Source organism: Falco punctatus, assembly GCF_963210335.1.
Source record: "Falco punctatus genome assembly, chromosome: 11".
Lineage (NCBI taxonomy): Eukaryota > Metazoa > Chordata > Aves > Falconiformes > Falconidae > Falco > Falco punctatus.
The window spans coordinates 31,442,982-31,465,359 of NC_137591.1; the positions used below are offsets into that span (position 1 = coordinate 31,442,982).

The following is a 22,378-nucleotide window of genomic DNA, read 5'->3' on the forward strand; positions in this document are numbered from 1 at the left end:
GTGACACTTTTGCATCTGTGCTCTTGTAACTGATATGCATCTTTCTGAAAGACGCAGCTGTTCTATTATCCCACCTTCTACATTCCACCTCATTGCTTTAGCTTACTCACTTCAAGATCATTGGAAACCCATGATTTCCAATACACCTGAAAAATTTAGACCCATATTTTCTTAATATTGAAGGCTGGTTCTCTGCATTTTCCTCCAATAAAGAGATTTCTGTCTTTTTTTGTCTCTCTTTTTCTAATAAAAAACAGCTTTCCACAGCTCACTTCACAGAAGGGATTACTGCATCTTCTTTATGAAACCCTATAGCCATGGATGAAAGGGTTAATTAAGTTTCCCACAGGATTTTCTGCCCTGAATGTATGATCTCTGTCCCAAGATTCTTGCAAAACCTTGCCATCAGCAGGAAGCAACTAGTTTTGTCCAAGTGTCCACCTCCATCTCGATGAGATGCACGCTTTGTACCAGAAACTTGTGTCATGGTTCTTCTCATGCTACGATGAGACAACCAAACAAGGCCAAAACAAAGATGTATTTTCAAAACCAAACTTCAAACCTGAAACCAAATGCAGCTTTTCCATCCAAAACCTAACTGAACCAAATCAAACATCTGTACTTGCAAATCTGTTGTGTACACTTAGGTTGTATATAAGAAAGTACACACATAACATGTCCTAGATACACATTTATTATGTATTAAATTACTCAGTATAAGAAGCTGAAAGAATATTTCTGCATTGTGTGCTTGTGTATTAGAAACATTTAAATAACTTGAAAAATACTTTGGGTTTGATTTTTAGAAGCTTTGAGTATCTGTACCGCCTAATAACTTTACTTGAGGGCATTCAAGACTGGGAAAAACAAGAAAACCGAGTCCAGTCAGCAGCTGATACATTTCCAGCTCATATTTTTCATACACTTCAACTACTAAATGCATTATTTAAATAGTTGATGTGTTAATTATTTCATGCAGGAGAGCAGATCTGTATGGTAGCTTGAGGATGGGGAAGGGCTTATGCGTGCCCTCCTACCTTGGTTTTCAGGAACCGGGACTGGGAATCCCGGTGCTGCTCCAGCTCATCCTGCACGTGCTTGCAGAAAGCCACCGCATACTGGCGTCTGTAGTGCGGGCTGAAGTTTTTGATGACGGCCTCTGTTTTTCCTGAAGCAAAAATTGAGATTTAATTGTATTTAATATATGTGGATTCAGAAACTGTAGCATAGTACCAAGGCAGTTATCACCAGCAACCCAAAATATTGCCTGAGCGTACCAACCTGCACAGCAGACCAGGACACCCCTGGAGATGCATTCAGCTGTTGTGACAACAAAGCACAGAGGGGATTTGTCCAGGAAAACACTGGAGTTTGGACATGGGGTTTTCCTTCCAAGAGTGAGCAAAACATACCCCAAATCTATTTCTCTAAGAAAAGATGCTGTATGCCTCTCCCTGGGACATTCTGCCACAGATCCATGGGTGTTTAACAGCTGATAAGATTTTCAACGAAACATACAGACAAGTGATAAACATACAGACAAGTGATGCTAGCTAGTGTTTAGCCGTATTAGCCAGTTTTATCACACAGTGAGATTTTAAAGCTGACTCAAAGCTCTTACAAAGGATGTTTTCTAGGCTTGGGCACTGCAATCTCTTCTTTGTTTGAATATAAACAGATACTCAGTCATGCTGCAATAAACACTAATTTTGTATTGTCTTGCTATGATCAAGATCTCATCAGTAGCAATAACAGCAATAAACACAGAGACAGCCTCATTCCTGAGAATCTTAAAGCAATTTAGGAGTAATTAACTCATTAACTTGATCAAAGAAATTAAAGCTTTACAGACAAGGAAGTGAAGTTAAACTTTAAGGCCATGTGTACATGTGACAAAGAGTCTGCAGCAATGTGAAAACCAAAACCTGGACTATGATCTAGATAGCATCCCGACTGTCCTGGGGACTGGAAAGATAGATCCCTTTCTTCTTTTTATTAAGGAGCCCCATGACAAAGGGTTTTTCCTGAGCATACAATAGAGAAATGTAGTTTCACACCTCAAGCAATTTTGATGTTTTCACAATTTTATGTTGTTTTGCTTGGGAAAAAAATACCAAATTTTCTGGCAAAAAATATGGTAGTTCCCAAACTGAAATTTCTTGAAGCCTTTATATGCATGGACTCCTAGACCAGGACTAGCACTCCTGAAGGGCCAAACAGAGGAACAAGCAAGAAGCACCGAGACCTCCAGAGTCCTGGAGAAGCTGAACCACCTACAATGATGTTCCCAGATTGATAAACTCCTCCCAGGCACCTGCCAGCACTAACCACCAACAGGGATTCATGAGGAGTCTTCATGATGTTTCTGTATCTCATACAAAGGGCTGTGAGTCTGCAGCAACTATGATGAAATCCGAGAGAGGACTCGACGGATTTGCTCTTTCAAGCATGTAAGCATAGTCCTTATAAAGCAACCATGCAATACTTGCTGGATTACTACTGATTTGATTGCCGTTTCTGACCAAAAAATGGTGTTCAACTGTCAGTGCAGTTCCCAGAACGTTCATGCCTTTTTAAATCTTAAATAATTTTAAATATAGTTGAATAAAGAGAAAAGCCATGGATCATTACCAGAATAAGTGCATGGAATTTTATGGGAGAAAGTTCATGGATGCTCTGGTGTACAAGATCCTGTCGTCCAAGATTTACCGCATCTGGCTACCTTATTTCCATTTAAAAAACCCAAATACGTGTGGCTGAGACTGCCATGGAAAAATAGCTAGTTTGCTGAGGAGTTCACAGAGATGGGCAATGGCAAAAGACTTTGTAAAGTGTCTACTTCAGGTCCAGCTCTGATCTGCTCCTAATGTGGGACATTACCAGGCTGACAGAAGTAATTTCATCAATTCAGACAGCCACAGTATTTAATTACTCCATAACTTCCTGATAATTACATTTACATCCCTTTAGTTACACGCCACAAAAGAAAAAGCTATGCATTAGCTCCTCTGCTTCTGCATTTTTATTTGCAGTTTGATGAACAGAATTTGATGCATCCCTCAAGTTTAGGGACATAGTGACATGACCTTTCATTTCACCTATTCCTGTGTAACCAGCTCAGAGAGGAGAGCTGGAGCCTTCTCCTTCTTAAGCATCAACGGCGTCGCTGCCTTCAGCTAAACTGCAAGTCCCTTTTGCCCCACTCCTGCCCCTTTCCAACCCCACATCACTGCTGGGTTACAAACCTGCCGCCCCTTCAAGCCCTGCCCAGGTATGTGAAGGAGACAGCTCAGCTGACTGCCGCACGCGCAGAGGCATTACACAAAGCTGGGGGGATGTCAGGAGGCTGGGTTAAGTTTTCAAGTACGTAAGTTTTTCACACATCTACTTGTGGGACAGCACCAGGTGACAACCTGGACTCCAGCCCTCCAGTTTTACGAGACCACATTTTTTGAGACATACCCATTCTGGGATGTGCTTGTGCACAACAGCAGGACACCAGTGCTGCTGAAGCAGAAAATCCCTGCCCATCTGAGAGCCTTTTAAAAACTAGCCTGCTTTGGTCAGAGGCATAAACTTATTCTCCAAATAAGGACAAAGCTTCCCAATACTTTCTTTATAGCATTTTTTTTTTCTTCTGGTCCCAGCCAGCAGTAGGATGTTGTTGGCCCCGGTGGAGTTTCCTGCTCAGGGTTCACCCCTATTTTCCACTGTGGCTTTTTCTTTTCCAGCTTGCAGTGGCCTCTTAATCTGTTACAGAGGGCTCAGAGACACTGGACCTCACTTGACTACTGCCTGCATCCTGCAGTAAAAATTTGTAGAGGAAGTGGGACAAAGAACAAAAATCTGGTGTTGGGAAAAAACCCCAACAATCGCAGGAAATATCTGTAATTTTGGCAAAGTCTTTCAATTATGGCTAAATCAGCTCCGAAGTGTGATTCTTTACTGTCAGTATTCCTTAGATCAGCTTTAAGTACTATGACCAAAGAGAAAGGAACTACGTAGTTCATAACATAGAAGTAAGAAATATGACATCAATGTAGTTTTTATGTGCAGATTATATTTACAATCAAACAAGACATGAATAGAGGAGCAAATGTTTCAGGCTGTTTATTCCAGTCTTTGCACTACTTGTTGCAAAGGATGTCTGCATTAAAAATACCGCCCCCTCTTAAAATCGGAAGAAATGTTTTTTTGAAGAGATTGTGAATGGCACCACATGAAGCCCTGGCCTTGCACCATTCGGCTCAACAAGAATTGCAACACTACCTGCGGGTGGGAAGAGAAGCGGATGGACCCTTGATCCATTGTTCGTTGATGGATCTTTAAACTCGTTTGGTTTACAGAAGATAAAAATACACTATCTGAAAATAAACATGATGCAAACAGTCATGAGTAATAGAAACTCTTCCCATTAAATGATAACATGGGGCAACTGGAGACAAAATACTCCAGGGCAGTTGAAAAATGAGTTCCCCTAATTCTTTTCCAAATTTAGTGTGGCTTGCTTAGTCAGAGCTGTTGATACGGAGCAAGGGCAGCTTTCCCACTTGCTCAGTCTGGCAATGGCGCAGCTCCAGCCCACATCATTGTGACCTGAAACCCAGCAGCTAGGACCTTTATCCTAGGAGAATACATAGTTTTATCATCCCCAGTAGAAGCCTGCATGCAACTGAATTTACCAGCATGAAAAGGTGACAGTGATGGAGGTAGAAAGACTTCTGTCAAATTAACACGGCAAAGGGCCATTCCCCCTTTGCTCAGGGTTAGATCCTGCTCCAGAATAAACTTTGCTAATGCTTCACAATGCATCTCCTGCTCCACAGAATCACCCTTGCATTTGATCACAAAAGTTTAGCGGAAGTTATGATACGTCTTATAAGACTAAACCCAAATGCCACTCCACTGAGAAACAAGAAACATCTGCCAGTTGCCCTACTGGAAATGGAGAATCCTCCCCCAAACCTGTTTCTTCTTGTTTCTCCACTGCCTTTGACCTTCTTAACTGTGTGTCACCCATGCTGGACACCTACACGTAATTCCAAGTCATCAACCCATAGCATGTCTTCAAATACCCAACTTTTTATTTTGGGTTTCTCTGCTTTTACTGAAATAAACTGACATACAACTTTAAAAACTATGGGCAATCCTTGGCAGGTTTTCCCAAACCAGGTCTAGCTGCCGGCTTTCAGCTTGGTGGCACAGCCACGCACAGGCTGGTTACCTTGCCCTGCCGTGCTTCTCCACTCCCAACAATGTGTTGCCAAGTGACTGGTATGGATGCAGGTCAGGAAAATTCAGGAAGAGTCAGAAAATAGTAACTTCTTGGCTGGCATACAACAGAGGCGCTGCCCGCACTCACCGGACTTCAGTCATTCGGAAGTAAGGGAGAGAAAGAAGTAAGGATTTGCCATAAAATATGCTACTCCACTTATATATTGTTCTCTGGGAGTAAGATGACCCTTCCAAGGGTAGCAAGATGACTGTGACCCTTCCTCTTCATAGCACAATGGCTTGCACTCAGCACCTTTTGAACAGGGGTTTTGAAAAATACCATCAGCAGTGATACAAATCTCTTTGGCGATCTGAGGGATTTATCTTCTTAAACCATTTAAGCCCATTGAAAAAGACACTTTGTGCCCTGAGGGACATGAACTGTAAAAAAAGTAGATGATCTGCCATATCAAAGCAAACCCTAGACAAAATAAAACCTAAAAGAAACAATAAGCATTGTGCATGCTGAATGCCAGTACACCCAGCACTTCAAACAAGTGTGAAGTACTGAGACAGAACAGGAACGAATGACTTTGTCCCTGTATTTCTCCCACAAGGCCACAAGCAAAGGTGTCGGAAGTAAATATAAAAAGATCAGTTGATCATACCCACATGGTGCTTCACCAGGCAGGAGTGCAACCCACAACTGGGGACTTGCTTTTAAACAATAAACTATAAACTGTGCTGTGTGCCTTAATCTTATTCAGCAAATTCAGTACCAAGCTTTACAATGACGACTGTATGTCCATCCATCTGTCCGTCTATCCAAATACATAATTGTATTCTCGTAGCCCATCAGGGTAGCAGCAAAATGAGTTAATAAAATCACCAGTGTTCATTCAGCTCATGGGTCAACTTCATCCCAACTCCAAGATAAATACAACCTTTGAGATAAACATCTAAAACTGTAGATGCTCTACTTGAGCCCTGTGAACTGGCAAAGGTGGATGTCAGCATTGGCAGCTCTAAAATGGGTTAGATACTTGCTGTGAAAAGAGAGAAGCAGCTTCTGCTGCGATATTGTGTATAAAACCTGCTCTTCCTGAATTCACCCATTCATTTCAAACATCATTATCATTTATTAAATGCATCTGGTAACCAGAAAACTTGAAAAAGCAATTCTTTTTGGCATATCCTCTCTAACAGTGCTCACCACCTTCTGGTGCCCTGGGACACACAGTAGTGCAGTGGGAATCACCAGATTCCCTCTCTCCTACAGTCTCCTTTCTTGTGCAGGACTTACAGTACCACCCAGAAACTGCTTAAATCCAAGAGCTCCCAGGCTTTATCCCACATGTACCGGGAGGCAATATAAAATACTCTTTTTGTTGTAGAAAGCATAGCTCAGTTTGATCTTTATTTATAGAAACAGTATTTTGATTATTTGTGAGTCATGACTTAATATCTGTTATGGCAAAAAGGGATGACAGACATAAATTGCACGTTCTAATTTGGCTGCATCGCCTCTCTGCAAGTTTGTTTGCACTCACTTTGCCAAACCAAGAAGCTCTGCAGTGCAGCTGCCCCTCTTTCCCAAGCACACACGCTGAAAAGCACAGTTTGCACCTGACAAAATACTGAAACCAATTATTTACTCTCAGCTTTGTTTTGTATTAATGGAGACTACTCTCACTAAAAACTTACGATGCTGCAACTACACTGGTATGCACACACTCCTGAATTATCCTTCTGCAACGCAGACACTAAACTGCACTGATGAAATTCCAGTTTGTCACCCAAAATGCAATGCATAGGAGAGAATAATACCCATCACACTTTGGATCATCTTCTTCCTGAGTCTCAGCACATAAGCACTCCTTGGGTGCTTAGCCCATCTTCTCTATAGGATGAGAAAGTCGATGCTGCCTTGTGAAAAAAATCAGATTTCTTAGCAAGTTCGCCAGCTGAGACCGTGGGTGTGAAATTTGTGCTCCACCAGAAGCGAAGCTTCTTTCTCAGGGTAAGCTAAACAAACACATTTGTAAGTTCATGTAAGCTTGATCCACAGCAAAGAAGGAGCCAAAAATAACAGGCTCCATTCCAGCCTTGCAGATCTCCCCTTCTACAATTTTTTACTTGAGTACTTAGCTCTTCCTCAAGTGCTCCACTAAACGAGGCTACATTTTATACTGAGCTGCACAATTATCCCATAGATTTCACTAGATCTATATACCTATAACGTTCTTCTCAGGCAACTTCATGAGCATCAAGTATTTCAGAGGGAGTAGGCAGACCTGAGTGAGACAGACCTCATACACTCTAAAAAAAGGCTTGTTTTCTTAAGAGTAGCTTGTGATTTAACTATGGATCCTGCTATTTGAAATTCATTCTGAATACTATCTCATTATTAAAAAATGCAAAGCAAAATACAGAGCACTAATCCTACTTAAACACAGACTGTCTCTTGGGTCAAACTCAGAGATTCATTCCTGCAGCCAGATTTCCTTTCCCCTTTCCTCTTCCCTCCCAGACCAGGATCAAGAAAATTCTTCTCAGGAAACGCAGAGACAGGACTATCACACCTTTGATCTATGATTAACCATCAATATCCTAACAGCACACCTTCCACGCCCTCACAAGCGTCTGCTCTATCCTGAAACTCTCCGGAGGATTCTCAATTGTAATCACGTTATTCCTATGCTCTGTCCTTTGCAAGTACACAACTCCCTCCAACTGCACTACGTCCTGCCAGGGTATTTTATTTGAGACCCACTGCTGGTAAGGTGGAAATGCCCAGGGGAACATATTTTAGCATCAATCCGCCACTGCAAGGCAGCGGGTTGGGATGGTACGTGTCTCGCACCTGCTTGAACCACAGAAGCAGCCTCCACTGGGTACATCTCGTCCTTCAGCACGTGCATTTCACGGACACGGGCCAGCCCTGGGACACTGCTGCCTCCAGCTTCTTCACACCTCCTCCCATACATGGATCATCTCTCCCGCTGGGGGAAATGGACGGACAACTTCTCTAGCTGGAGACAGGTCCCGCACGAGCAGCTCCCCCAGCATTGTAGAGGGGAGAGGCAGTAAACATCAGGAAGCCATTGGCAGTGCTGCAGCGCTGCCCTCCTAAACGCCAAGGCCAGGAGCAGGGGATAGGGAAAACAACGGGAAGGATTTGAATTGTAACCTCTAAATGCCTGACTTGCAACTAGTGAGATTGGGCGCTGCTCTGTGGAACAGCAGGGACCACCAACCACCAACCCCATTGCCGAATCGATACTCCGAGGAGAAACAAGATTTCATGAGTTGCCTTTGCACTTCTGTCAGGTTACAAAAATACTAACAATCATGACTTACATAAAGGCCAAAGCTTGTGGGTAATCAAGCAGAAACAAGCCCAACCTGAGCCAAGGGTTTGATTAACACTGTGTCAGATAAGCTTATCCTTAAGGCTGCTGAAATTTATCCTTTATTGGTAACGGGGTTAGAAGCAGCAAAGCTCTGTCTAGAAACAACTACTCACGGTCAAATTCATCAAGAACAAGGTCTGACAATCCTTTATTTATAAGCTTATTTCACAGCACCAGAAGAATTAGTGATTTAATAAAATAAATGAACCCAGTCTAGTTCCCGGGGGCCACGTGAAGCTAAACTACGCTCTGTATTAAGTTAATTTGGTGAAGGTCAGTCGTTTTCAAGTTTTGTGGGGTTTTTTCAACCCCTTGAGCCACAAGCTGAGCCACTATTGGGGAAATAGACACCAAGCACGTCCTGAGCAGCTTTCTCCAATCCAGATCTCAGCATCACGTTACAAGTCATGGTAGGTCATACACAAATGTTTCTTGGGAACATTTAAACAGCTTTCAAAAAATGTAAGCCAATGCCACATCACCCTTTAAATCAGGATGATGTATTCCCTCTTCCCTCCATTTCGGGTGACAGGCGTTGCAGCCATGTACCTCTCTGCCCAACCATCCACAACATAAATTAATAAAAACGATTCTCACACCAGAGATGCAGATAACAGAAATAAGTCCTCATGATACTAGTTGAAGGTTTTTCTGAATATATGTATGCATTTATACAGACAGACACACCTGCATAAGATTAGTTCTGTGTAATGCCTGGGGTGTGCTCATACAGATCCAGGAGATAATTTTACTCATTTCCTTTTTCTTAATTATTTTGCCAAAATCATGCCATACCAGACATCTCTATTACAAAATTACTCAAAGGCACGTATGACATTGGACATAGTTATGAGTACAGACACACTCACACACATCTTCCCATGCAAGCCCTCATTTATGCTGAGGTTACCTTTATTCCCTTTACATTATAATTCTTTTCACCACCGGTCTAGTGTAAGTAAACCCAGGTGGACTTCTCAGAGTACCAGGTTTCCCATAAAGGCATCACTTGTTAAGCACTGTAGCAGAAGGCCATTATCCCATGGCAATATTTTATTCCGTTTCTCTTCAACAAACACACAAACCTCACAAAATGGAAAAGGGCTACATATGGGTAATAAAATAGGAATAAAGGTCTTCGGGTCCCCTTTCCTTGCAATCTCTCTCATTGAATCATAAGGTGTTTGATTCTTTTTTGGTTCCCATACACACCAAAAATGAGTAAATGTCATGATTTGCAAAGGACAATATTTCAGCTAGCCTATGTGCAAAAAAAGGTTAAAAACAATATTCACCTCTGAACTAAATTAAATGAGAGGTCTCAAAGTATGGGCATTCATTTCAATAGATTTCGAAGACCACATTCACATCTCTTAATTTTATCACAAGAAATTATTTCAGCCTCTGGGCTCCTCCTTGCCATTTTGAACACCAAAAAGACCAACTAGGTAAATACACAGATTTTAACCCAAACACCATTCAGATTCTGAAGCACTGATCTATAGCCCCAGGCCATACACATGTCACCAGTATGTCAGTTTGGACCATTTTCCAATTTCATCTATTTTTCTTAGCTTGTGCCAACACTGCCTTGCCTTGGTTCTCTGCAGGGCAGCAGCTGTAAAAGATGTTTGGAAAGAGACTGCAAGGAATGTGCCCATTTTGTCCCCAGGAGGGGTACAATGGAGCAGCAGTCTCGGAGATGGTCTCCTTCCCATCTCCAGCTTATGAGCTTCCAAAAGCCTTTTCCTGTCACAATCTCTCAGGTAACCTCTTCCCCATGTGGTCTTTTGACACGCTGCTTTCTTAGTAACCGCTACAGCATCCCAGGAAGCTCTTTTAAGTAAAAATCACAGTGATACTTGGGCTGCAAAGTTTGTTATGCAGAGGGGAAAAAAATAACAGATGCATATTTCACATAGCAAAGGAGACAAATATTTATCCTTATTAGATGTAGCTGACAACACAGGTCTTCAGATGGACAAAGAGATAACTGTGAAAACCAAGAATCAATTTTATTACTCTTCCCCCTTTTTAAAAACAAATTTTATACATATTTTTATATATATATATATACTTCAGCTTCTAATAAAACTTTATATTACAGCAAGAGGAATAGGTAAAATGCAGTTCACATCCCAAGGAATTTTTTTACCCCACCTCCCACTTTGCATTAAGCTTGGACAACAAAAATAGGAGAATATTTCCATTGTAGTGTATTTTTAATCACTTACTTCAGGTTCTTACGAATTTTGTGCTGTAATACTATAAGATGAATGCAAAGAAACGTAACTTGTCACAGCAAAACGTTATCGGGGAGACTATGGGAGGACTCACTTCATATAACCTAGAAGAGTGAAGCATTACTTCAAAATTTCTTCAATATATTTTGAAGTATATATATATATATAAAAATATATATTTTGATGGTACAAAACGTGGGGATACAATGGGAACATTTTCTGACACACGGACTGTGTTGGCTACGAAGATGCTACAGTAGGAATTGTTCAGGGTTGACACAACCTACAAGACAAAATGTTGTTTCACAACACTACGCCATAGGGTGCAATGCCACGATCCCAGCAAACAGTCTGCATGCTTGCCTTGGTAAAGCCAGAATTATTCACTATGACTCCGAGTAACCTGTTTTGCATACGCATTAAAAATACTGAAAAACTATTTCCATAATATTATCCATCCATATGTACACCCAGCAGCTGCAGGAGAGCAACCAGTGCGGACTAGTGGTTTTAAGGTGGAAAAATGAATCAGTAGACAAATGTTCCTTAGTTCTGGCATTTCTAAATGATTTTTCATAACATATGGTTATTTAACCTTTCTGTGCCTTAGCTAAGGCAAACTAGACAAATCTTCTTTGCTGATAGTCTGTTCTCCCATTCAGAAAAATAAGATAATATCCTAATATTGCTATATTTTTATAAATAAATAGAATTAAAAATGATTGCATTCACACTTTGTAAGAACTAGTTCCAAGCATTTAAGGGGCTACATTCATGGAACTGAGTCTCCCCTTTTACAACTCTACTTCTCTGTGGATGATAGTATCTCCCAGCCAGCAAAACTACACTGTTCACTGAATTTTTAATTCTGCAGAAGAGACAGGAGGAAGCGTTGGTGCCTCATCCTGTGGGGAAGGAGGTTTCTTCTGATGGCTGCAAAAAAGCATCAATTGAGGTTAAGAGTTTAAAAAGCAAGTATATAATTATTACATGAATCTGCTCACCAAGCCCTATGTAAAACCGTCTCTTTTTCTGTGAATATTAGAGATGGGGAAGGGAAACTACAACTCGTATGATGCAACAGATAAACTTTATAATTCAAGTTAGCTGAGAAACACCAAGAGCTGGTACCACAGTGCTAGACGTGCAGACCCAGGGTTTTTTCAAAGCTACGGAAATGTCTGGTGTAAAGCGAAGGCAGGAAGATGCACTGATGCTCAGCTGTAGAGACCTCAAGTAAGTCTGCTCTCGCCCTTAAAACAATCTTGGCCTGAATTAGTATGTCTGGTTTTCTCACTCCTGCTTTACTCAGACTCTACTATAGAGGCTGCTGCCGCCCAGAATTCCCAGTTTGGGTTAGGACAAAGCCTTTTGCTCTCTTCCAGCTGTGAAACGGGTGCACCCGAAACAGAATTTGCAAATGACTGAAGGAGGTCCTCCCTTCCCTCACAAAACCAATGTGACCACTCCAAAAGCCCCTGCTAAATTTAGCCCAGGGACAATCCATGGGCAGCAGCAGAGAAAATGAGGCAAAGGGTGTGAATAAAAAACAAAGGGGAACAAGCAAACAGAAGAAGGGAGATGGCCCTCTGGCTGCCTGGAGCTTCTCAAAACAGGAGACCTGCCAGTGGCCTCCTTTTCCCTCTCTTGTCCCATCCAAATTTGAGCATGGCCATAATCAAGATCCCAGTACTTTTGAAACACTAAAAGAAGGAAACAAAGTGATCCAAATATTTTTGGAGATTTTTTGCGAATCTAAAAGGACACATTAAACTTAATCATTCCTTGGACTTGGCAGAGTTTATGCCTTTGATTCTTGTGTATCATAGTTGGGACCTGACTAATAAAAGTATACCTTCTGCTAGCAAATTCAGAATTAATTCCAGAAATTTTATCCTGAAAAGAAGCCAAGTAAAAATCAAAGTAACCCTTAACTTTCTGCAACTGCAGCAGTATCAAAGATGACCAGGTACCTTCACTTTCACCAGGTCTGCTCTTCCTACAGCCAGCCAGTGCCAGCAATCCAGATGATCAGAGGTAGAAGAAATACTCCCAGGTCACAAGGTCACAGGTTATGGGAATTGAAGGAAAAAAGAAGGAAAAAGAACTGTGTTCAGAAAGAATTTGATGGAAATATAAAGGAGGACACATACAAAGCAAGACCTTCATCTTACAGTCACACCTGCACAAATGCTGGGTTTAAGGTCTAATTACTCTTTGTTCCAGAAAACTGTTGAAAAGTATTTATTTTCTTTTTCAGACTTCTACTTTTAGCCATAATTCAGAGAAACACCAGAGCCCCACTGAGTGTCTGACTGTGACTCCCAGGCAGGCGTAGCCACAGCGTCGCTTGCTGTGACGGGAAGGGGGTGGCACACAAGTCCACAGGAGGAGCCCCAAAGTCACCTTACTTCCTCCACAGAGCTGGTCTCACTAAAGCCTGCTTATATGCGGTGGAATCAAGCTCAGAGGGGTTACAATCCAGCCACTTGACAGTCCGCCAAGTGTTGTACTTTCTTCTTCTTCTGCATGGATGAGTTTCAGTTCCTCAAGCGCTCATGAAAGCATCACTGAGAAGACAATAGGGCTAGCGCTGGTGTTTGTTTTTTTCCATTTCTAAGAAGCCTTCCCAGGAAGAAGCAACAGTCAGCTATTGTCTCTCTCACTAAATGTGTGTTTGAGTCTCCTCAGCCGCTCAGCTCTTCCGCCTCAAAGTTTCAATGCTCCTTCCTTTTTGAAAAAAAAAAAAAAAAAAAGATAAGTTGCTTCATTTCCTCTCCATTTATCTTTCACATTCAGAAGGGCTTGTGACATGACACAACTTGAAAGGAAAAAACCAAATCAAAACCACCTTCTTCCAGCGCTGTGTTTGTACAGTAGGACCATGTGAGCTTCTGGGCTCAGAAAAACAGCCAGACAGGTTATTACTAAGAAGAGGAAATTTGTTCCCAAGAATTTATTTGGAACTGGTTCAGTGAGAGCTCTCCTGCTGGTTCTCGGTAACGCTGCACCTCCTGAGGTCTTCAGCAGGACCTCCACGCACAGACACACCAAAAGTACTTGCCCATATACCATGACTTGTGGCAACATGTAACCAGTACATGTTCAAGGCTGGGTTTTATATCTACGGTGGCAATGCCTCAGTGAGTGCACCGAACAGTTGGCTTTCATCACTCTTGCCTTTGATCAGTTATGGAGCTCCAGTTTGGTAAGTCCCAGTTTGTCCATCCTGGATCTCTAAAGTTTTCACCTTCAACCCAATCTGAGCTCCTATCGACGTGGATGCTGATACTTCCTCTCTTTTTGGAGAAGAATGTGATCCTCTGCTGTGTTTGCCCACATCAAAACATAAATTCTTCATCTTTCCGTGTTTTGTAAAATGTTTTATTTAGAGGACTATGAAAAAAACAGCCATAAGAATGCAACGTGCAAGAGCTGATAAGAATAGAAGAGAATAGCTTTTGTGTGATAAGGAGTTTTAACTGGCAAATTTATGTACATCAGATTACATTTTCATTTTCTGAATGCAGAAGTAATCATTAGTAATGCTGCTGTAAACATATTTAGCTCCTATCAACTGTATTTGAAGCACACTATCATGGTTTATTTCACCAGGGAGGCAGCCAGGCAGCAGTTTTATTTACAGACTCACAACTGGGGAGAAGGATGCTAAAGGCAACTCTCTGTGGCAAAAAGGGGCACAAAATGTTTATGTTAGTGCAGGTCTTCATAAGAAAGAGGAGATTTGGGATAATAACAAACAGCTATGATTATGTGGTGTTGCTTTGACATTTCAAAATTATACAATGTACTTTTTTGTGTGTCTTTCCCCAAACTCCTCAGTTATGTGATGGCAGAAGATAAAGGAGAGTCTCTGAGATGCTCTAGTTTTTGCTCCAGCCTCTTCAGGGCTGCTCTACCAAAGCTTGCCTTGAGCCCATGTAAGCGTCCAATATCCACAAACTGCCTCTAATGGAGCAACGCACATTTTGAGTCTCATCCAAATCTGAATTCCTCCAAAGGCTGCCTGCTTTTACTGACTACAACTAAATTTAAAGCCATGTTTGCATTCTTTGTCAGAAAGCCACATAAATCCATTCTCTGTCTTTGTTTCGGCTGATGGGATTCACACAGCTGATGAAGTGCAGGACGAGGACTCAATTTCTATGAAATATTTTTCCACCTAACAGCATCCAGTGTGGCTTCAAAACACCCCCAAGAGCTCTTGAATCCACAATAACCTTTTAGAGACTTTTCTATCCCTCGCCATTACTCCTAAAGACCTCTACTATACAGTGCCATCATCTCTTCCGATGAGATGCTACTCAGGCCACATGCTACTCATGCAGTAGCAGAACTTCTTTGTACCCTGGGACACTAATTCTTCACTGTTTACCCTTTCAAGCATCACTAAGCAGTTATTTCACCAAGAGGTTCACCATTGGTTTTGCATAAAACCAGCTGCTTCATACAAACAGGCAGGCTTTTGGTTAACTAAAGAGCACGTCAGTGAAGGATGACTGAATAAGAACAGGCCAGGAATTTTGGAAAACTGTATTCACAAAAACCAACAATATGATTCATGGATTCTTTATAGTTTCCAATGTAAAACCCATGGCCACTAGGACAGAGTGCTGAAAAAGTGCATCTTGCAGTCTCTGCTTTATGCTAAGCTTGACTAGCAAAGATGCACCAAACCTTCGAAAATGAGCCAGGCAAGTTGAACCTTCTGGCTCCAAAACTCTGAGTTTACATGGAGTCATGACTTCCTCTTCGTACGTCTCAGAAGTTCAGGGGTCAGGATAACAAAACACAGGTCTCAGATCTAACATACTGGGTTCCAATTTTGCTTGCAGGCATGTCCTTACGAGGGACACATGCCCTAGCTAAATGCCACAAAACTCATAGTCTAGGAGATGATAATCTTCTTACAACCTCTTTTGAATCAGTAACGAGGTCCCTGTGTCATAATTATTTCACTTTTAGAAGTACCTCTGTCACTAAGAAGATAGTATACATGGTTGAAGATTCAAAGGCATTTCTGAAAGTTACTTTTGCTGCCAGCAGTGTGAGGCAACTTCTCACATTTCCAGAACTTCTGGATTCCAACCACCAGTGCCAGGTGGGTGCTCAGCACCTCTGAAGCCAAGCTGAAAGTCTAAATGCCAACTGAAGTTCTAAAAATTACAAATTTTGTGTGGATGTATTAAAAATACCTGCTTAGTGTGCTTCAGGAGAACCTTCTGTGACAAAAAAAGAAAGCATAAGATGTTATCTCATTCAAGAATGACTAGTATGGAGCAATGTGAAGAAAGCTGGAGGAGATAATGCAGTCCTGGCTTTGTGATTCAGCAGATACCCTAACATGCTTTTTAAACTCTTAATTCCTAGGGTTCCTCTAATTTGTAAAATAGTGTATTTTGAAATTGAGAGAAAACAGAATTATAGTAAAGAAACATGTAAGATACAAAAGTAAAACCGCTTCACTAGCCAGCACATGTATTATTTTTTTTTAAAGTTATTTAAATAAAAAGTCTTTTAAATGCATTAGAACTAAGTTTTTTGCCAAACTGCTCCAGCAAACTAATTTTTTAAGCATACGCTCTTCTTTACTTGTCTGCTGTATATAAATTGCGTATCTTCTGGTTAACATATTATTCAGTCCAGAATAATTACACATCAGAGAGGTGCCTAATAAGCTAATCTTTAAACTCTACAGATCTAAAAAAAGATCCTAAGGCCTGTTTTATGAATACAGAATGGCGTCAGCTGACAAATATATGCACAATCCATATTATTGTGGTTGCAACCAAGAACCACATGAATCAATGTTATGGGCTTGTTTTTGCATTATTCAAGATGACAGGATTTCTGAAGGAAAGCAAGAGCGTGCTCTATGATCATGAGAATCCACTATGAAGATAAAAGAAAATTAACCACACAGTATGGTAAAGAAAATACAGAATATAAGTAATACTGCATATTATCAGCAGTGTGCTGGAATATGTCACTGGAAGACTCCATAAGGTTTTAAAAATCAAACAGCTGCTACCAAGAAGCAACAATGAATGGAAATACTTAGATTTACAACTAAAACTAACAAGGGACAGAACTGACAAAGAAATATTTTCAGTTACCATAACCATATTGTTTTAGACTTACATCAGACAAAAGCTATTTCAACAAGAAAACCTGTCTTAGCCAACAGCTGGAAAACTCATAGTCTTATTCTGGAAGGAAAGGGGACTTACTACTTTTTACAGATGTCTCCATCATCCAAAAGAAGTTAAAACTATTCATAGAGAGATGGGCCCCATCTGAAATATGGCTTTCACATCCTCCCAAGGCTGTGCACGCTCACATCTCTGGCACCAATTCAGCCTACGCTACTATACATAACAGTCACAGAAACTCAACCTGACATCTTGTATAGCATCCTCAGATTCAGCTTTAAATTTATTTTTGGTTCAGCCTCCCAGAAAATCACGTGTCCCTTCCTACAGAAGAACTCCAGGCACCTCAGCTATCAGAGAGGCTGGATTTTATTTCAAAAATTACTCTTTTGCAGACAGTAGCAATAAAACCCCAGCCAGTGTTCACCTACACCGTTCAGCCCCAACGCCCTGCACAACTCGGCTGTGAGAGCACCCTCCAAGGCACGTCTGATTTCGGTTTATATTCATGAAAGTAACACCTGCCTATGCCAAGTGTTACGGAAAGAGCACAGCAACTTCTCAGTTGACCACACTTCCTGCTGCCTAAATATTTAAGGCACGCTAAGGAAAAACCATGTAGCAAGATTAATAGCTAACAAACCACAGCTGTTGCTCAAAATTACCACCTAGTATTTTATACTCTTACCAACACATTGGTTTTGTATGTTTGTTTACATTGGTAACTCCCTTGTATCTCAGTGTGGTATCAACTTCAGACACCCCCCATTCTGGTACGAGATGTGCCAAGCAGCTTCATGTTTTTTTCCATGCGTAAGGGAAGTTGGTGTTAAGTTCACATGGGGGCCTTCCTTCTTCATTCCCTTCAAACCCAGCTTCTTCCTCCAAAAAATGCCAGCGTGGCTTCTCGCTGGGCTGCTTCAGTTTATGATTTGTCACCGCTACTTGGCCACAGCTCCCAAGAGATTATCACAAACACATCAGGCCCTTAACGCCCAACCTCCAAAGTCTTCTACAGAAGCTTCTTTAGCGTCGCAGATCTCAGATGGGTCTCACAGCAAATACAGCCTCAATTTTGTTCTTACTCCTCACTACTTGGGTTGGACATGGTTTGAAAGCAGCTTGCTGCTGGGCCCTCCTGCTCTCAGCTAAAAAGCAGTTGAAACTCAAGAAGAGGAGGAAGGAATTGGAGCTGTGGTAGAGAATGCTGAAATACATACAACAACATGGGGACCTTTCTTCTACAGCTCCTGTGGAAATCCCATAATGGGACAATTGGACTGGCACTGCTGGGCTAACAAAATACCCATGGTCCCTCCAGTGGCACAGAAATTACGTACCACGAAGCCAAGCATGCACGCTGCTGCCATTCCTCAAAGAAAGCATCTGCCACATAACTAAAATATTTATCTCTAAAGGAATGAGAGAAATGGGATCTGAATCCTAATACTAGCCCTAAAAATGCAGTGTGGCCAATGCAGCAGACCAGTGAAGTACCACAGATGTAGAAGTAAGGTTAAATTAGGATTCAAGTTTGCAAGATGCTTTGATTTGGGCATCCAGAGAGAGAGGTACTCAAATCCCACATCAGTCCATATGGACACCAACATCCTTCCCCATTCCTTCAGTCTATTTTGGACCAGCAGGCTGACAGACGCAGCTATCGGTATCATTTTCTACCCAGCACATGATTTGCTTCTGTAGTTCACGAAGTTTTTTTAACTTCCTTGAGATCAGTTTCTTCAATTAAATACATTGTGATGGCTGAAGTAAGACTTTGGCATGGGCTACAAACACCTTTGACATATAGGTTGGGCTCCGATAAAGCTCACGGAAACTGGGAGCAATGCCTGTCCTGTGGCCTTTCACCGGTCTGCTCGAGACCTCTTTCCAACTTGTTAACGTTTGATTTGTACCACAAACTGAATAAATGGGCAAGGAGGCTAACACAGCTTGCCATCCTGCTTTGGAGAGAAAATATCAGATTCTTGAGGTAAACAGATGATTTATTATGCTTCATATTCAAATGGATGTATGTCCCTCCATCACGGAGTACACACCTGGATTAATTGGGTTGATTTCCCTGGATTAAATCCTCCTGTGCAGCACATGCAGGTTTGCTTCACAGGATTTCTGATTGTTTATCTTTTTTTAAAGCAAAAGATGCTGGAACAACCATTGGCTCCAGTCTATCAAGCCTCCCGTGCAAGGTATAGGAAGCTACACCAGGGAGCTGTGCACCCACCAGCCTTCATTTTAGTACATTATAATACTGAGCAATACCTCTGAGGTCTGATCCATGAAATGCCAGAGACTGGTTTGGTTTGTATAAAAAGGTTACAGCTTCATTTTAGGGCATCGCCCTTTCCTCCGCACACAGCTGATCTGCTAACCCCAGCCTGCCCAGGAGGTGGACGTGCCTTCACCATGCTGGCTGACACTTCACGGAGTCACAGAACGGGCAGGGTTGGAAGGCACGTCTGGAGACCATCCAGTCCAACCCCTGCTAAAGCAGGGTCACCTGGAACAGGTTGCACAGGGTCACATCCCGGTGGGGTTTGAATGTCTCCAGAGCAGGAGACTCCACAGCCTCTCTGGGCTGCCTGTGCACCATCAAGGCAAAGAAGTTCTTCCTCCTACTCAGATGGAACTGCCTGTGTTTGTTTGTGCCCATTGGACCTTGTCCTGTCATTGGGCACCACTGAAAAGAGCCTGGCCCCATCCTCTTGACACTCGCCCTTAAGATATTTGCAGATGTTTGCTACTTTCCTTTTGGGTTTTGGGCAATGTTTCAGTTCGGAATGTTTTCAACATCACTTTGTAGGAAATGGCATGGCCTCAGCCGAAGCCCGCCCTTCTTCGTTAGAAGTACAGCAGCATAACAGACCTGCGCTCCTAGCACAGGGTCATTACATGATCGTTTTGCCTTCTTCAAATGTGGGCCACAAGACGGCTAAAGGAAACTGTTTCCTGGCCACAGCTGGAAAGAAAACACACTGCAAATTACCAAGCTTGGTAAAAACTCTAATAACTAACTAAACAACCATGATTACGTTTTAAAAGCATATGAAAATCAAAAACTTGTGTCTTCTCTGTACCTCTAATTCAGACAGTCTCCTTTTCTATGTGCATTTGAAACACTTTTAAAGGGTGGTGGGACACTGGCACCAGAGAAGCAGTGGATGCCCCATCCTTGGAAGTGCTCAAGGCCAGGCTGGACGGGGCTTGGAGCAACCTGGTCTAGTGGAAGATGTCCCTGTCCACGGCAGGGGGGTTGGACTAAAGGTCCCTTCCAACCCAAACCATTCTATGCCTCTATGATCTTTTCTCCTCCAAAAGCAGCATAAAACCCACCAAAAACTTAGATCAGCTGACAATCTGGATAATTTTTTGAGTCCTCCTTCCAGACACATCAAATACAACCCTAACATCTGGACACGTCCCTCCAGCCACACTCACAAACTGTCACTATCCTCAAACACTCCTTGTGTCAGTTGTTTTGCTGCTGCTTCCCTGGCTCAGAGCAAAGATGATGAAGCCCAAGCAGCAGTGGTTACAGCTACTTTTCTTTACAATCACACCTAAAAATACTACCTTCTAATCAACTCCCCATTCACGGCAGAGCTCTGAAAGTTTGTGGCACGGTGAGCTGGAAATAGCAGGGAGCTGATTTATATTTAAGGCAGGCAAATACCACCCCAAAGAAGCAGATCCTGTCTCTGTATCTTCTACAAGATGTAAAGCTGGACAGAATGTATATCACTCATGGAAGAAGCTCTCAGCTGGCTCCTGCCACCTTCTTTTTCTGATTTACAAAAGTGGGGAGTGCCCGCAGTCACAACTGAGCACTGCTGGAGCCTGGCTGGAAATCTGGGGAGAGCATTAAAATGGCCAGTTGCCTGAAAAATTAAGCACTAGGTTTGTCAAGCTCCAAATTAATAGGCATAACACCTGATGTATGAAATAAAATACCATCACCTATCACTGTATCTCAGTGGGATGATCAGCTGATTGATGCCTGCACGGGACTCTGTAGCTTGGCAGGTGTACAGGAAATCTCAGAAGGGGGGGGGGGGGGGGGAAAGACCAAAGCAAACAACAAATCTGGGGCTTCCTACTGAATGAAGCCAATAGAAAAATGTATTAAAAAGCTGCCTTTGTACCCTGGTCTCCCTCAAACAACAGGGGCAAGTTCAGGGCTTTGATCCATGGACCTTTTCACTAACACAGTAAGCTTACGCGATAGAAAGTCGTGTTTGCTTTGTGGCATCACCTTTATCTACAGGGTTGAACCGCTGCTGGTAGCTGTAGGTGTCACAGCTATTTGCTAGACTGCACAGAGAGCAACCGTGGAAGCGACAGGGTTTAGTTCAGCAGGGGAACACTGGCAGTGGATAGAAACCCTTCCTACTCACCTCTGGCTTGCCTTATTCCAGCTCTACAGCCCTCAGCCCCTTTCCTGCTCTTTCAGGATATGTTTGAGATGCTCAACAGAACATCCAAAGAGAGGAAAACCACGCTTTCTTTAGCTTAATTCTCAGAAAAAAAGAAAAAAAAAAACCAAAACCTCATCCACTTTAGCTGCAGTTTTCTCAAAAATGCAATTTGAGGCCACTTAGCATGGAAACTTCAGCCTGAACAGCTGAAGACTGGCAAAACCTCATTTGCAACTGAAAACAGTGGAAAGTGTCTGGCAGACTAAATTACAGACAACAATACTCTTTACAGAATATCTGTAAGAGCAAAAAAGCCTTGGTTTTTTTTCCTTTGCACTGACCCTGCCATTAAATCTTTGCCTGGGGATGATGAAAGCTTGCTTTTCCTGTAGTGTGACCACTACAATATGTGGAATATCAAGTGAAAATCTGCAAGGATTCTCCATTATCACCTTCAACAGACGCAAGCTGGTCTTTAGACAACCACTCGCCTAAGATATTTAACATCCCCAATGCTGCTTCAAGAATCAGATCTTCAGTTATCATCATCGCAATAAAACTCTGCAGAGAATCTCAGCACAAATAGCAACTGTGGTTTCACGCAGAGGAAGGAAAATACGTAAAGCTTTAAAAATTGCCTCCTAAGATAACAGATGAGGGGGGCCTAAAGAAGAATGCTAGCTAAAAGGACAGCGATGAGTGAGCTGGACGCTGAGTGGTGGGATGGTGGTGGCATCTTTTGTAAATTTGAAGCAACAATGCCCATATTGCTCTGAAAAGAGTAGGGAAAAGTTGGTGGGCATTAAGTTTCCAGATATGGCACACGAGGGCAATTTTTGTTTTAGCTGGGATCCCAAGCACACAGAACTAAAAACCAGCAGTAAATCCAGGAAGGTATT

At 42.1% G+C, this 22,378-nt stretch overlaps 1 protein-coding gene across 1 annotated transcript in view; it reads right to left on the reverse strand.

The window, feature by feature from the left end:
* Positions 1 to 22,378, reverse strand: part of NIBAN1 (niban apoptosis regulator 1) — a 70,105-nt gene that overhangs the window by 37,980 nt on the left and 9,747 nt on the right. Inside the window, exon 2 of the mRNA XM_080407533.1 lies at positions 1,038 to 1,168. Coding sequence (XP_080263659.1) covers positions 1,038 to 1,168 — 131 coding nt within the window. The remainder of the gene's footprint in view (positions 1 to 1,037; positions 1,169 to 22,378) is intronic.